At 52.0% G+C, this 15,788-nt stretch overlaps 2 protein-coding genes across 6 annotated transcripts in view; one reads left to right on the plus strand and one right to left on the minus strand.

The window, feature by feature from the left end:
- LOC134032992 (storkhead-box protein 2-like) overlaps window positions 1-7,955 on the plus strand; it is a 41,599-nt gene extending 33,644 nt beyond the window's left edge. For all 5 annotated transcript variants that reach the window (XM_062477084.1, XM_062477085.1, XM_062477087.1 and 2 more), the window contains 2 exons: window positions 2,692-5,077; window positions 5,631-7,955. In XM_062477084.1, the coding sequence (XP_062333068.1) occupies window positions 2,692-5,077; window positions 5,631-5,835 (2,591 nt within the window). In that variant the 3' untranslated portion in view covers window positions 5,836-7,955. The remainder of the gene's footprint in view (window positions 1-2,691; window positions 5,078-5,630) is intronic.
- Window positions 7,956-8,305: 350 nt separating this feature from the next.
- On the minus strand, window positions 8,306-15,098 carry enpp6 (ectonucleotide pyrophosphatase/phosphodiesterase 6). The gene is made up of 8 exons (XM_062476455.1): window positions 14,835-15,098; window positions 11,126-11,305; window positions 10,523-10,634; window positions 10,295-10,436; window positions 9,861-10,040; window positions 9,638-9,775; window positions 9,365-9,491; window positions 8,306-9,114 (listed from the first exon to the last, which is right to left on the minus strand). The coding sequence occupies exons 1-8, from the start codon at window positions 15,070-15,072 to the stop codon at window positions 8,912-8,914; spliced, it is 1,320 nt and encodes a 439-aa protein (XP_062332439.1). The 5' UTR covers window positions 15,073-15,098; the 3' UTR covers window positions 8,306-8,911.
- Between the last annotated feature and the right edge of the window lie 690 nt (window positions 15,099-15,788).

Consider the following 15,788-nt stretch of genomic DNA (forward strand, 5'->3'; position numbering starts at 1 on the left):
ATTAGATTTCCTTTGTTAAGTTTCTGCACATGGCAGCTTGTCTCGGAGTGACAGAGGGCCTTCTCTTCCTGGTTGTTCCTGACTGTGCAACGAACCACTCTCCCTCAATCTATCGCTCCCTCCATCGCTCTCTATATTCCTCTTCATCTCTGTCCCCCCCCCCTCTCTCTCTCTCTCTCTCTGTCTCTCTCTTTCTTCCTTTCTTTTCCTCCCTTTTTCTCTGTTTTCCAGCCTCTCTGTCTTTCTCTCCCTCTCTCTCTTTCCCCTTTTCTTCCTATTTTCTCTGTCTCTTGCTTACCTCACCTCTTTTCTTTCCCTCCTCGCCTCCCCAAACTGCGACTCCTCCCTCCCTTTCCTCTCTTTTTGTCCTATCTGCCTCTCCTACCCACCATACCTCTCCTCCCTTTCACCCCTGTTCTCCTCCTCATCCCTTTTCTCCTCCTCATCCCTCTCCTCCTCCTCTTCCCTCTATTTTTCCTCATCCGTCTCCTCCCCACCTCTCCTCTCTCCCCTCTTTGTGTCCTTCGCTGTGCGTCTCTTCTCTTTATCTCTGTCTGTTTCACCTCTCCATCTTGCAACCTCTATCCCTCCCTCCCCACCCTCCCTCTCCTTACTCCCTCCCTCCCCACCTTGACTCTCCTTACTCCCTCCTCTCTCCCCCCTCCAATCTTTTTTCCATTCCTTGGTCCCAGCGTAAGGTCTTCATGTTCCAGAGAGCCTAGTCTTTTGCTAGTCAGGAGAGGGGGAAAAAACAGAACAGTGTTTGTATTTCAGATGACCTACCCCTTTATTAGATAAACAGAAACGCACCCCATCTGCCTCCTCCTCCATCGTCCAATCCAATTTCTCCCCTTCCCGGCTGTCCAATCAGGTCCTCTCCCCGGCTCAGTGCTGAGTAGACAGCTTTTCCCCCAGACACAGCCCTCAGAGAGGTCACCCTCTCCTCCCCGCGCCAGGGGGAAGGGACGATCCGAGTGGATGTTGTCACGACACCCAGACGGAGACAGGTTCTTCGTCAGACAGGGCTACCGAGGCAGGGCTTCCCCCTTCTCCTCTGGTCTTCAGTCGTCGTCGAGGTGACTTGCATCATGTCTGCGCGGCTCCCTGAACCATATGATGTAATGGCAGGCAAGCCCAGACAGTCAGGCTTCCTCACTGTCTTCGACACTCACCGGAATGGCTTGTGTCTCGCCTGCCTGCCTGCCGATCTGAATGGCCGTCGGTGGGATCGTACTGAGCGGTGGGTTGTGTTTGTCTGGCCTGTTCTGTGACAGCGCTGTCCCCTCCCTGAGAGTCACTCTGGGATGACGGGGGGGGGGGGGGGGTCCTGCTGGGGCCACAGTGACAGGGGGAGGGGAGACTCCTGGGTTATTTAGTGTGTAATACGCTGCATGGAGTATGAAGTGTATAGTGTGGACAAGAGGAACATATGAGCATCTGGTGTGTCTGTGTGTGTGTGTTTGTGTGTGTGTGTGTGTTTTAGTCTGGCAGAATTGCATCATGCCGGCCAGGCTGAGAGGGCACCATGATGTAACGCTCAGTAATACCACCAGCACTCTGACTGGCAGGGAGGGGGTTTAGAGAGCGTGTGTGTGCGTGTGTTTCTGAGTGTCTGTGTGTGAGTCCGCTTGTGTGTGTTTCTGCGTGTGTGTGTGTTTCTGCTTGTGTGTGTGTATGTGCGCACACGTTTCGGCATTGATCTTCCTGTCTACCATGGTGATCACATTCTTCTCAAAGCTCACCAGTTAGAGCTAACCACTATAGTATGACACGATACCCAGGACACCGTATAGTTATTAGCCAAGATTGATGCACGGAAACGACGTTGTCATGTCTGTCAGATACTGGAATTACGACTATAACTCTGTACTGGTTGATAACAAAACAGTGTGATTTAGCTTGGGGACTAGCTCTGTGCAGCATGTGTGTGTAAGAGCAGCACAGCAGGTACTGACTCACAGCGGGTCGTGTGTGTTGTGTAATATTGTCCGACTTGGGAAGCATCAGCAGAGGCCAGCTGCCAGGTTGGGTTTGGTACGAGAGAGAATGGCTCCTGTATTAGTCACTAACCCAAAAGTCCCCCTCCCCCCATTTATTGCCATGTAGATGCACCGAACAGGGGCCTTTCCCAGTATCGAGCAAAATGTGTATATTCATCGGTGTGACAATGAATCACCAAATGGTGAATTCTGTTTTAGCCGTTCTTTGATTCTTTTGATGTATTGAAAAGCCATATAGAGTTGAATTACGGTGAATGATGTCCAGACCAGTGATATTTGTATTCCCTAATAATAAGGACACACTGGCCTCAGACCAGGGCTGGAACTGGGCTGTGGTCCCTACAGAGAGAGCTCCAGGCAAGGAGAGCTGCTGAGGTTGACCTGCCCTGCTTCATCCTGGTCTGAAGACCCCTGGCTTCATCTGACATTATCAGGACACCAATACCTGGGGTTCATTTAGAAATAAAGGCAGTAAAAACGTCCTATCATGGACGTCCAACGCTAAAAGTAACTTTGAATGATTTGCAGTAAGATCCTGTTGGGCTGGTTTGTGATGACTAAGGGTCTCCTTGTGTGATGTTCTGGTGTCTGGTCTCTCCCGGAGGCGTCGTGGTCTCTCCAAGCTCCTGGCGATGCCTCTCAGATGTCGTCCGTGTCTCTAACTCCCCGGTCTGTTTCCGTCCCCCTGCAGGCGTTCCCACGCCGACGGCGGAGGTGCTGCACCACACGCTGAGCATGCTGGTCCGTGAGAGGAAGATCTACCCGACGGCGGAGGGATACTTCATTGTGACGCCGCAGACCTACTTCATCACGCCCTCGCTCATCAGGACCAGCAGCAAGTGGTACCACTTGGACGAGCGGGGCGCCGAACGACAGACGCAACAACAACAGCAACAACAGCAGCACCAGCAGCAGCAGACTCAGTGTACGTCGCCGCTATCCGGCACCATCACCCCCTCCACTTCGGGCGGGGTCCGAGACAGGCCACACCCCAAAGCCCACGGGGACTCGTACAACAGTTACCGCGACGACCCCCCCAGCCACCACACCACGCTGCAGCGCCGTTCGCCCAAGGACCACCGCGAGGCCTACCCCTCCCCCCACTCCCCGCACTCGCCCCCGACCCAGCCCCCGGCCCCCGCCGTCCCCACGGAGAAGAGCCGGAGCACCCTCAGCTTCCCCTTCAAGAGCGACACGCTCACCAAGCACCGGGACCGCGAGGGCGGAGGCGGCGGAGGCGGCGACGCCAAGCAGGCCCGGAAGTTCGGCCTCAAGCTGTTCCGCCTCAGCTTCAAGAAGGACAAAACCAAGCAGCTGGCCACCTTCTCCGCCCAGTTCCCCCCGGAAGAGTGGCCACTGCGCGACGAGGACACCCCCAGCACGGTGCCGCGAGACGTGGAGATGGAGATCATCCGGCGCATCAACCCGGACCTGACGGTGGAGAACGTGGCTCGCCACACGGCCGTCATGAAGCGCCTGGAGGAGGAGCGCGTCCAGCGGAGCAAGGCCAGCTCGGCCCAGCACAGCGCCCGCAGCCGGCGGAGCCGCGGCCACCGGAAGCCCCAGGCCAAGCCGTCGCGCTCCCACAGCAAGACCCGCGCCTCCCGTGGCGAGCCCTCCGAGGGCTCCAACCTGGACCTGGCCGAGAGGGACTACCGCCACTACAGCTCCTCGCTGGCGCGTTCGCCGCGCGAACACGCCTTCTCCATGGAGCGCAGCCGGCATCGCCACCACCTGGCGCACAGCAACCCCAATATCCTGGACGCGGCACACCTGCCCGTCACGCCCGAGTGGGACGTGTCGGGGGAGCTGGCCAAGCGGCGGACGGAGATGCCCTTCCCCGAGCCCTCGCACGGGCCCTCCCACTCCAAGGTGCACCGCAGCCACTCCCACACCCAGGAGAGGAAGTCTCGCACCGAGCGCTCGGACAGCAAGGCCAAGGAACGCTCGCGCTCCATGGACAACTCCAAAGGGCCTCTGGGCCAGGGGTTGATGGGGCCCCCGGATTACTACGAGCGCAGCCTGGAGGAACGCAGCCGCTACTACACGGACGACGGCACGCTGCGAGCCTCCGCCCAGACCGCCCACTATGCCCGGGCCACGCCCCCCGCCGCCAAGCTGGCCGGCGAGGACGGGGGGGGGCGGAGCCTGGAGAAGAGCAAGAGCCGGGACAGCCTCCCTGCGTACGGCGAGATGAAGGCGTACTCCCCCAAACCCCCACCCGCCTCCTCCTCCGCCGCCGCCTCACAGGACGATTACTTCCACTGCTCCGCCTCCAGCGAGGCCGTGCTGACTGTGCCCAGCCCGCTAGGCACCCTGGGAAAGCCCGGCCACGACAGCCTGGGAGGGGGGAAGCTGGGGGGGGCCGACAGACAGACGCCACACCCCCCGGAGTACAAGGAGGAGGTTAAGGGTCAGAACGGCGGGCTGGGGGTGCTGGCCGGCCCGGGGGCGGAGCCTCTATCCAATGGGCGTGGCCCCCCGCACCACGCCTCCGGCTCGGGGAGCATCGACAAGAGGAAGGAGATCTTTAGTAAAGACACGCTGTTCAAGCCGCCCCCAAACGCCCTTCCTGGGGGCTACGGGGAGGCTAGCTACTCCTCCAAGCCAGGCCCCCTGAGGAGCACCCCGGTCCTGTCCTCCGCAGAGGTGCTGGACAGCCAGGAGGGCTTCGACCCCCCAGGACCCCTGCTGGCCCTGTCCGGTCCCCCTTCCTCCGGGCCCCCAGGCCTGGAGCCGGGGGCCCCCGGCGGCGCCGAGGCCTCCTTCGACTACTACAACGTGTCGGACGACGACGAGCTGGAGGATGCCGCCGCCAAGAGGGTGGGGCCCGAGGAGAAGGCGGCGGAGGGGGGCGGGGGCGGGGGCGGAGGAGGGGGCGGGGGAGGCGGCACCATGCAGTGGCTTCTGGAGAGAGAGAAGGAGCGAGACCTCCAGAGGAGGTTCGAGAGGAACCTGACCTTCCCCTGCCCCAAAGAGAACGACCCCGGGCAGAGCCAGCAGTCGGCTCACTCGGCCCGCCTGGACAGCATGGACAGCAGCAGTGTCACGGTGGACAGCGGTTTCAACTCCCCGCGGTGAGCGTGTGTTTAACTGTGTGAACGCTGTGTGTGTCCATATTCGTTGTCGGGTAGTGGGTGTTTTTTTGTTCACGGGGAAGTTTGTGCGTAGGATGTGTGTCACAGGTATAGAGCAGTGAGTGTATCTGTGTAGGACTGGAAGTCCTTTATTAAAATCACATGTCTGTCTAGCCTGCTGCCACTGGATACATTAACACTCCCCAGATGTGGAGTTACTCATGTTATTTCCCGAGGAAACTAGGGCAGTTTGTACTATAAACCATTTTGGTGCACAAAATAAATGACCGTTTCAACTAGTTAGGACCTGTGCTCACTGACGTATAATCCACTTTAATTTTGACCGCCAGCCTAAGTCTATGTGTTGTATTGACCAAAACGTAAGTCAGACCAAATCGACTGAGGACGGTCTAACTTAACCGTACTTTTTACCGCCGACACCGACTGTCTGGTGGGTCTGTGTTGGATTTGAGAATGTATGTGTAATCTCTGCATCAGTCTAAAACTTTGTGTCCCTCTCTCTTTCCCTTCTCTCCTTTATTCCTCTGTGCAGAACAAGGGAGAGTCTCGCGTCCAACACTTCCAGCATTGTGGAGAGCAACCGCCGCCAGAACCTAGCCCTGAGCCCTGGGCACCTGGGCATCGCCACGGGCAACGGCCCCCCATTTACCTTCCGGACCATTCCGGAGCCCCCCAGCTCCCAGCCGGAGAAACTCCAGAAGCCCCCCAACTGCCTGGCCTCCATCACCAGCGTGTGACCCGGGGCGGGGCCAGGGTCAGGGTCAGGGGAGGGATAGGACTGTTCCAGCTGACTGGCTCCACGTGTTCCAGAGACCCCACTCCATCCAGCCCCGTTCCTGCCTGGCCCGTCAGCCACGCCTCCCCCCCCTCCAGCCCCCTCCCGCCCCCAGCCTCCCCAGGTTTCACCGCCTCACCTGGGACCGTCCTACTAAGTCCTCTCCGCTGGTAGTTTTATCCGTGTCAGATTGATCATGTGATACTCTCAGGTCACGCGCTGCTCCGTTGCCCCTCCTCCTTGGTCTGGCGGCGTCCCTGCGGCGCCCTCTTCTGGTTGGGCGCTGTGACGCCGCTCTAGCTTGGCGTGTAGCAGGCATGACACACTGCAGCTGGCGGCCAGGAGGCCACGCCACTGCTGGGATCAGGTGATGACTTTTGACAGGACCGGGGATGGACCACTGACCACAGCAGACCTGGGCCCTGAAGGAAGACAGATGTTTACATTGGGGGCAGGTGTGAGCACGAGAGGGGAGGGGGAGGGGTGCTGTTGGGTTGTAAATAAAGAGTGTATAGTAGCTCAGCCGTGAGACAGGCAGGCGAGCGGGCAGGCAGGCAGGCAGTCCGAGTTAGGGTTAGGGTTAGTCAGACCTGGTGCTATCCCACCTCTTACATTCCTGTCATCCAGAGCAGGGTTGGACCTGGAACTACACCCCCCCCCCTCTCTTCCCCTGACCTGAAACACACAAACTCCCACACACACAGACAGACAGGCAGGGAAAGACAAGCCCCTGGCCTGGATATCCATATTAACCCTGTGTGGTCTCATAGTCTCTTCGAAACTACCTCCACAGCAGCAAAAACACTAGCTATGTCCTCTAACTAGTACACTGTCATCAGCCTCTTTCCTGTGAATGTCAATGTAAACACACTCGCTCACACACAAACACACACACATACTAAATGCTCAAAAGCCTCTTTTTTTCTATCTATCCCTCTCTCTCTCTCTTACACACACACACACACCACGTCAAAGTGCTGGAGTCCAGAGGAGGTTACTTGTGTGCTACTGCAGCGACCAGGTTCTCAGACACAGGTCCCAGGTCAGTGTTAGAGGGCTGGGGTGTCTGAGCCCAGGCCAAGCTCGCTCAAGACGGGGGGGCCATGCTGATGAATCAGGCCTGTGGCAGGTGGCTGACCACTGTCTCTAAGAGCCAGGCCTTGAATCCGTCTATTCCTTCTCCTCCTCCTCCTCCGTTCTAATGGGTACTAATATTGCAGGTCCGTAGACGACCAATCACAGCACAGCATGTTTTCACGGTACATCATACATCGGCGCCCCACAGCTCTCTCTCTCTCTCTCTCTTGTGTACTCCTGTTACCACGACAACCACTACAGTAGGACTGCTACCACTAGCCGGGCCGTGGCCGGTAGAGCCACTATAGAATCCGGCCCCGTGTTCCACCAGGTGGATCTCTCATTCCCCTCCTCTCCTCCCGTTTGCACTGACAGACAGAAGCCTTCTCCTGGGCCATTCAACACTCTTAGGAAAAATACATCTTCTGTTGTGTCTGAGGGAGAACCCTTGGAGAGAGAAACAACTTTTGGTTCCCAGTAGAGCCCTCTTTTTGGTGAAATAGTTCTAGCTAGAACCTCGGTTAGATAAAAAATAATAATAATTAAAAGCTCTACCCGGAACCATAAAGGGGTTCCTGAAGTGTTCTCCAGAGGGTTCTCCCACAGAGACCACAGTTTATGGCTCTGGGGAGGCCCTTTTTCCCTTAGAGTGTGGGGTCGTCCCCCAGACAGAAGCCTGGTCTCTGGTGGCAGTAGGAGCCTGTTTATATTGAACATATTTCATATGAGATGCTGACAGTCCATGATATGTCTTCCCTAAACACTGCGGATTTATAATGGAGTTCAATAACATTGTTTCTAATTGTGACGGTATGTCATACTGTAAATGATGTTTATCTGTCATGCCTAGTAAAATAATGTAAACAATAAGAGGGATTTTTTATGTCCATAATATCTAAGGGTCCCTACTTGTGTAGTACTGGTGTTTCCTGTTGTTGTAGTGGATGTGATATGCCCTCCATGGGTGGTGTACTTTTTAAGATAATAAAATAACATGTTTGGTTACACGTCTGCTGTCTGTCTGTACTGCCATGGTTAATGGCAGCTCCTACGAACGCCACTAGTTGTACTAGAATGCTAGTCTAGATCGCTAGTTCTGTTATCTGAAACACTGACATTAGATCCAGGGAATATCGATTCTGATAGGACTAACAGTAGATCAATAAAATAGCAAGAGAATGTCCCTTTAGGGCACAAAGTGAATCCACTGGTATTGTGGTATTGTGTGCCTGTGTTGCTGTACTCATCAGTTGCCACTAGAGGGAAGTGTGTCTCCAAGATCTGTTGTAAACCTTGATAAAAACCAGATCTATCAGGTCCTTCACTCTGTAATGACATTTGTAGATTCCCTATCTTAAAGGCAAGAACTACAGCTCTGCCTGCTTGTTTTCCCAGACTCAGAGATCACCCTCTACTGTTGATGGGATCCCAGAAATCACCCTCTATTAGAGTTGAGTGGTGATTGTAACCTGGGCGGTATGGGGACCTGGGGGGAAACTGAAAGAGGAAGTGACCCAACCTGAAAGATCAGGAGAAACAGCCTGCTGGCTCCTATCAGCTTCACACATTCATTGTTCTCGGCCAGAATTAAGATTTGAAAACATTTTATTGACAAATCAAATGAGTACAAACTTAACAGACAGCATGTCTTTATCCAAGTCAAAAGGCCACGATGATCGAGTACAAAACAAACTTACATTTCATTGTATCAGCATCATCACAGAAGAAGAGGCAGAATAGGAGGTCAAAACCGAGAGGCCAACATCATCATCACTAGAAAGTCATTATGTTGATCCAAACATCCAGGTGAGGCACTCTATCTACAGAGGAGAACGGCCTCATCGGGCTGGTGCAGAGAGCGAGGATTCAACACAATAAATAAAGGAATCGATGGAGCTTGAAGAGAAAGCAAGTCCAAGCCTGTGGTTTTAACCCGGGTCCAAGTGAGGGCGTTCTAGATTCTAGCGCTGTGTGGACAGCAGAAGGCCCAGGAGGAGCAGCGCCCACCTCCAGAGGGTTGTGGTTCTGGCAGCCCCGCTCAGCAGGTACTCCACCCGGTACCAGGACCCGTTGTTGGGCTGAGGCGGGATGCCCAGGGTCCGACACAGCAGCTGGTACACATCCACCGCTCTGATGGGAGCTGCTTTCACGTTCCGTTTGAAATCTGATGGAACACACGGACACACACACATACCCACACAATGGGGCAGTCATTCAAATGATCGTTTGTAGATGAATAACTTCCAGTTTACTATCCTGGGGGGATTAGTGAAGGACAGGACTGAGATTGGTTTACTACACAGACTGATTATAAAGTTTCTCGTGTTCAGTTACTGATGTACAAAATGGTATAAACAAAGTCAATGTTTAACTATATTTAGTTAAACTCCTACTTTTGATAAACTTGTAATTACCTGGCCCCTGTGCCAGAAAGAAGCCCCTCATATCCACAAACTCATTGTCGTAACCATGCCAACCATGCTGCCATCCCTCTGCCTCCCCAGAAGTGCTGTTTTGCCAGAAAGGGAGTTTGGCCTTATTCTAGTAACATGGAGACATGGGTTAGAACCACACCTGAGTCAAAGATCAATGACATAGCAATATCGGACAGTATTCGCAAACCGGATTTGACCCAATGTCTCCTTGACAAAGTTATGTTAATAATAAGCTGACCTGTCCTTTCTCACCTCAGTGATGAACCAGCCTGGATCAGCCACCAGAGTCAGAGTGGAGACAAACTTTCCTCCCTGGTAGTGAAACCGATCTGGAATCTCCTCCTTCTGGTACACCTTCATGTTGGCTACTCCCCTCAAAGCACGGTAAATCTGACAGCAGTCAGTAGATTTAGGAATAAACGACATGCTGAGCTACATGACAACTGACTGGCTGGCTAGTGACACTTGGCCTCACCATATCAAAGCGGCTGGGTTTGGGCCATAGGCTGACCACAGGGCCACGATCCATCATCTTGACCACATCTGTCATGTTGATGTAGCTGTCCAACTCGATCACCTTCTCCATCCACTTGATGTCTGTCATACCGTGGTCCGAGAACATGACCACGTTCAGGAGGTCACGCATGTTCTTCTCCTGGAACACGTCAGAACACTGCAGTCACCACATGCTATTTGTTCGCCCCAGTACACACATGCAGCTACTGCCTGGTAGTTCACAGTCCTACTTTCCCTCCTTAATCTGACCTACTTTGTTGACTTGTATGAACGTTTCTGTGAACAGGAGCCTTCTTTCTTTTTTCTCCTTACAGGTAGGCTTCAAATTCAGAGTTCAGGTTGAGGGGTGAAGGTTAGGGGTTGTAGAGGTTTGTTGAAAGTCTGATGCGTTACCTTTATCTTCTGGTTGAGAATCTGGAAGGCTGAGTCTAGTCTCCCAACAGCTGTCTTCACCTCGTTCGAAGTTGGCCCGTAGTGATGCCCCTCCACGTCAATCTTCTCATAGTAAATGGCAGCCATGTCTGCCTGCCCTCTTCTGTAAACAAAATATAATCCCACAGAACGGTGTGGGAATTTTATAGGTTCTATTAGAGAACTGAGGGAGTACTCAAAGGGTCTTACTGTAGAGCATTAAGGGCGTTCTCCATGGAGTCCGTCAGGTTCTTCTCGGAAGGGTTGTAGACATACTCTTCACAGTGTGACGACCGCACCCCGAGAATCTCCACCTCACAACCTGATAACCAGGCAGAACAGAGGGAAGTCAGTACCACAGTCCGACCTCAGTCAGGCACGGTTAGTTCAAACCTGGCAACAGACAGAGTACTGCAGTTATACAGCCATATGACAGATGAGGCTTTTACAACCAGACGACAACTGTCCCAACCGAGAGCCAAAGGCTACCGGCTTGAGAAGGTCCGGGCCGGGCTATGGGAGTAGTACTTCTAAAGGAAAGATTATTCACTTGATCCCTTTTAATATTTACATTTAGTCATTTAACAGACGCTCTTATCCAGAGCGACTTAAAGTAAGTACAGGGACATTCCCCCGAGGCAAGTAGGGTGAAGTGCCTTGCCCAAGGGCACAACGTCATTTGACACGGCCGAGAATCAAACCAGCAACCTTGTGATTACTAGCCCCATTCTCTAACCGCTTAGCCACCTGACACCCTATATATTTACAAATTCATGAAAGTAATCATCCTTCTCAGCTATCTTGGAGACCTACCAGGCCAAAAGTACATGTAGGCCCTCTTGCGTAGCTTCTGCATGGTGACCCAGAGGGGCTCGGACCCGTCCCACCACAGGGGCAGCCGGCTGTCTGGGTTGGTGCCGATCAGGAACTCCTTATGCGACGCCTTGTCCCACATGTAGTTACCGGTCATCTGGTGTGCCTCACAGTACCGCCCTGCGTGCACACACACACGCACACACACAGATACACATGCACACATATACAAACATACACAAAGACACACACATAAACACACCCACACATAAAGTTGCTGGACGGGGTCGCTTCTTGATGGCTCTCACACCTCTTTGTGTAACTTACTGTGCATTGCTAGTCATATGTTGATAAGTAAGGGCCGAGGTTTGGTCTGATTGGTTGTCCTTGTGTATAAAGGGAATGGTGAAGCATTGTTCTGTGGATTCTTGATCTCCTGAGGGCTTCTCCTCAGCTCTGGCTTGTCCTTGTACTCCTTCTCCTTCCTCACATCTTGCTGTCTCTCTGGTTTACAATAATCATGGTAGCGTGGGTAGGAGTTAACCTTCATTTTGTCAAATGTTTGCCTTGTAATTGATTTCATTAATTTGCTATGTTATTAAACGCGTATTTCATTTTAACCTTATTTGACCACTCTTGCTCAGATTTAACCCATAGAGTCAAATAACTGTAATTCTATTGGTATTGGCATTATTTGGTTCATGCTAATACACAGTTTCCCATCTTCCTTTAAACCATAGGGGAATTCGTTTTGGTTGTTTGGCCAATATGTAACCCCCTACAACCCCCCCCACACACACACACACACACAAACAGAGTTAAGTTTGATTTAGAAGAACACGGCAGCCCTGGTTTATGTTTGGAGGGGAATCGTGTGAAGGCTGTAGACTGTGGACTACCCTGGTTGAAAGGAGGTGGGGGCTGGAAGTTCAAGTGGCTTTTATTGTCATTTCAATCATGTACAGCTGTACACATTGAAACTAAACACCATTCCTCCTGAAAGGTGGGGGGTGACAGTTAGACATGGTGTACTGCTGGGGTGCGGTTGTAAATCACTGTGAACTTCTCAGCCTATCGGTCTCAAGTTGTTGAGGTGGTCTCAGAGACATAGACCTTAGCTACAGTACCCTGCTGTCTCACAAATGAAACTAAACTTAAACAGTATTTATTTATATAGCGCATTTCATACCAGAAGGCAACACAATGCGCTTTGTGTTGCTCGGAGTTATATGAGTTATATTGTGTGTTGTTTATGCATGTGCTGTAAAACACAGCTAGTTAGAGCAGGAATGCTGCCCAAGGAAGCCGCCAGCCCGGTTGCCAAACCAATACCCACAGGTGTCTGTTAAAGCTTCAATTAGCCATTTGTATCCTCCTGGAATTTCACAGAGAATATATACATAAACAGTATACGTGACCTCAGCAGTCTAGGGGTGAACTGCAAGTTCACTGGGACTGGAGGTTTTTGTAGGAGACACATTTCTCTCCATGTTTCATACTGTGTTTTCCTGAAATAGGATACGTTTTTCAACACACCACCCAAAACTCATTTTGCTCATTACAGCTGGCTAGATCCCATTTTTGGCTGGCGTACATAGAAAATACCTTCGAACAAAGCACGGAGTCTTGGATCTACAACTCTAAAACAACAGGTGTCCTTTAACTAATGTTCCCTTACAGGGGGCAGTACCTAGGGCTTGGTTTTTACTGTGGTCCACTAAATTTATATTCCTTCGGTGTGCAGGGCAGGGGCAGGCATGGGGAAGAGTCACCCCCCCCACACACAGCTGGATCAGGTTATGTGTGCTCTCTATGGGAAAAAAAGAGATTTACACAGGATTGAGAGAGGGAGTCACGCCATAAAGGACAAATGAGACCATGGTATCCAACCTCTCCTAATCTCTCCTGTCCTCAAGCATTCATTCACCCACTGAAGTTGTGATCAGCCTCGATGTGTCAGTTTCTGCATGACTACAATCTGGCCACGGCCATAGCAGGGAGTGACGGGGGCCATTGTTTGGGTTGTAGCCTGAGCCCGGCTTTGTTGAGGAGATTGTTCCAGAAAAACACCCTCCATCAGCAGATCAGCTCTGTACTGTTGCTTGCCGCCCGGCCCGGCCCAGGGTGCAACTGGAGCTGTTGTGTTTGGGGCTTACGGATGATGATGTGGTCGCTCTCCTGCCCTCCTGCCTATCTCACTCGCCCTCCTGCTCCCTGAGTCAAGGCAAGGTGTTCAGTACATCCCACCTAGCTTAGACAACCCCAGCCAACTACCCCACCCCACCACGCTCAACTATCCTACCCTCATGTCATCTGTTCCCCGCTACTGACCTACATCAATAGCCCCACATGGTCGCTACTACAGCAAACCCAAATATCTTGCCTACCCCACCTTCCCTACCCTTGCTACACCCCCTGCATCAACCACTCTATCTGTAACAGTCACCCAATCTACCCCACCCCACCCCACTCCAGAAACCAAGCAACTCCCAAGCTTCCTAGTCATCCCCCCAGGCCTCTCCCTGTTACATTTAGTCATTTAGCAGACGCTCTTATCCAGAGCGACTTACAGTAAGTACAGGGACATTCCCCCGAGGCAAGTAGGGTGAAGTGCCTTGCCCAAGGACACAACGTCATGTGGCACGGACGGGAATCGAACTGGCAACCTTCAGATTACTAGCCCGCTTCCCTAACCGTCGATGACCCCTCCATCACAGTCATGCTCCCTTTTTGGGCTCTGATTGGGCGACAGTTGACAGAGGCAACACAACAGTCTCAGTAACAATAAAGCCAGTGTGGGTGCCAACACCATCCGTTTTGATGTGTGTATGGTTTGTGTGTGTGTGTGAGAGAGAGAGGAGAAAGAGAGAGAGAGGGGGGGGGGGGGGGGCGGGGAGGGGAGGGAAAGTACAATGTGCAGAGCCAGTAAAGAGGATCTGCTGCAGTCCTTTCTCTGGCAAGCTCAGTGCCAGGCTCCTGTCTGTCAATGGTCTTATTCAGCCTTAGTCAATACTGTACCTCTTTCTACATCAATCTCCCTGAAATCTTCCTGCCCACCCACCCTCTCTCTCTCTCTCTCTCTCTCTCTCTCTCTCTCTCTCTCTCTCTCTCTCTCTGCATCCCTCTCCCTCTGAAATGTCTAGGTCTCTCTGCCTTCCTCTCCCTCTGAAATCCATGTCTCTGCATGGCTGTCTCTCTCTTTCTCTCTCTCTCCCTTTCTCTCACTCTGCACTTTTTCTCTCAACCAACCCTGTCAACCTGGCAGTTAGTAGGCAAGCTTTTACTGCCATCTGAGAGAAACGACTCATTGCCGTTTACACGACAGATCAAGCACCGTTTGTCTGTGGGGGTCAGATGGCTGAGCGGTTAGGGAATCGGGCTATTAATCAGAAGGTTGTTGGTTCGATTCCTGGCCGCGTAAAATGACTCTGTGTCCTTGGGCAAGGCACTTCACCCTACTTGCTTCGGGGGAATGTCCCTGTACTTACTGTAAGTCGCTCTGGATAAGAGCGTCTGCTAAATGACTAAATGTAAATGTCTGTATGACTGCTCTCACCTGGACAACTTCACAATGCCTCCGACAACAACTGTAGTCTACGTTTTTTTGAAAGATGTGTTTGGAAAGTTTACAGAGTGTTGCCTAATCGATGTAAAGCGGCAACATTGCCGTTGTTCACTGATGTGGCAACATGCGCGGCGGAATACGCACCTGTCATCAGAGTATAGTAGTTGGGGTACGATAAACTGGGAAAGTCCGGGGTCATGTAATCCACCTTCACCCCGTTCTCCACTATCTCTCGGAATCCAGGCAAATTGTGCAGGTTGTCCATGTAGTCATAACGGAATCCGTCTATCAGGAACACCAGGAGTTTGTGGCTTGCTAGACAGGGTCCCGAGAAGAACAGAACGAGGACCGCAACTGTGCACTGGTGGTTTGATCTGGACATGACGACTGGTGCGATCCTCTGGGTTTCTCTCATCTAACGGTAATGAATGATACGTAGGAGGCATGGGTCCCGGGCGCAGTGGACCGGGGGCGGGGTTATGTTATGTTATTTAATAAAGTTCTCTGTGCCAAACACCTTGAGCGAGACTAGAATGGAGTTACAGGCTCGACTCAACCTGACCCGAAACTATGGTTTTATAAGCAAATACATTACTGATTAGAATGTTTTATTTTACTGTTGTTGATATGGCAGCATGGACCAGGCTTCATGTTATACATTTGAATTAGAAAAGAACACACTCCATTGGCGATATTGACACAAATGAGTGTACAAAAAACTGTCATCGTTAGATAAATGTCTACAATGGTCTACAACTCTGGCGTTCTCAGTTTACAGTAGGCTACTGTAGCCAATACCAACATACATTTGTGTTAACAAGTGTGCTGTCCTGCCTAGCCAAGTGTTTAGTTTAAAGCCCTGCTCTCACACAGGGCTTTAACCTTATAATTTATAGTTTTGGAATATATATACTCTCCATAAACATTTGTACAGGTCCTCACGGTTCATAGACATACTCAATTGAGATAAAACGATTTCTGTTTCTGAACTGCAGTGAATGGAAGCTTTTTTCAAAAGTTTCTCCTATTGCTACAAAGGTTTAAAAAAAAGAAAGTGGAATACCTCCCCGAGACTCACAGATACATTTTATATCGCCT

The sequence above is a fragment of the Osmerus eperlanus genome, chromosome 13, assembly GCF_963692335.1.
Source record: "Osmerus eperlanus chromosome 13, fOsmEpe2.1, whole genome shotgun sequence".
Taxonomy (NCBI): domain Eukaryota; kingdom Metazoa; phylum Chordata; class Actinopteri; order Osmeriformes; family Osmeridae; genus Osmerus; species Osmerus eperlanus.

Coding starts and splice junctions, on each gene's coding strand:
- enpp6 (XM_062476455.1), bottom strand. CDS start 15,072: ATGTCCAGATCAAACCACCAGTGCACAGTTGCGGTCCTCGTTCTGTTC. Junction 10,041..10,294: donor TTCTCAACCAGAAGATAAAG/GTAACGCATCAG, acceptor GACGTGTTCCAG/GAGAAGAACATGCGTGACCT. Junction 9,776..9,860: donor AACCCAGCCGCTTTGATATG/GTGAGGCCAAGT, acceptor GACTGCTGTCAG/ATTTACCGTGCTTTGAGGGG.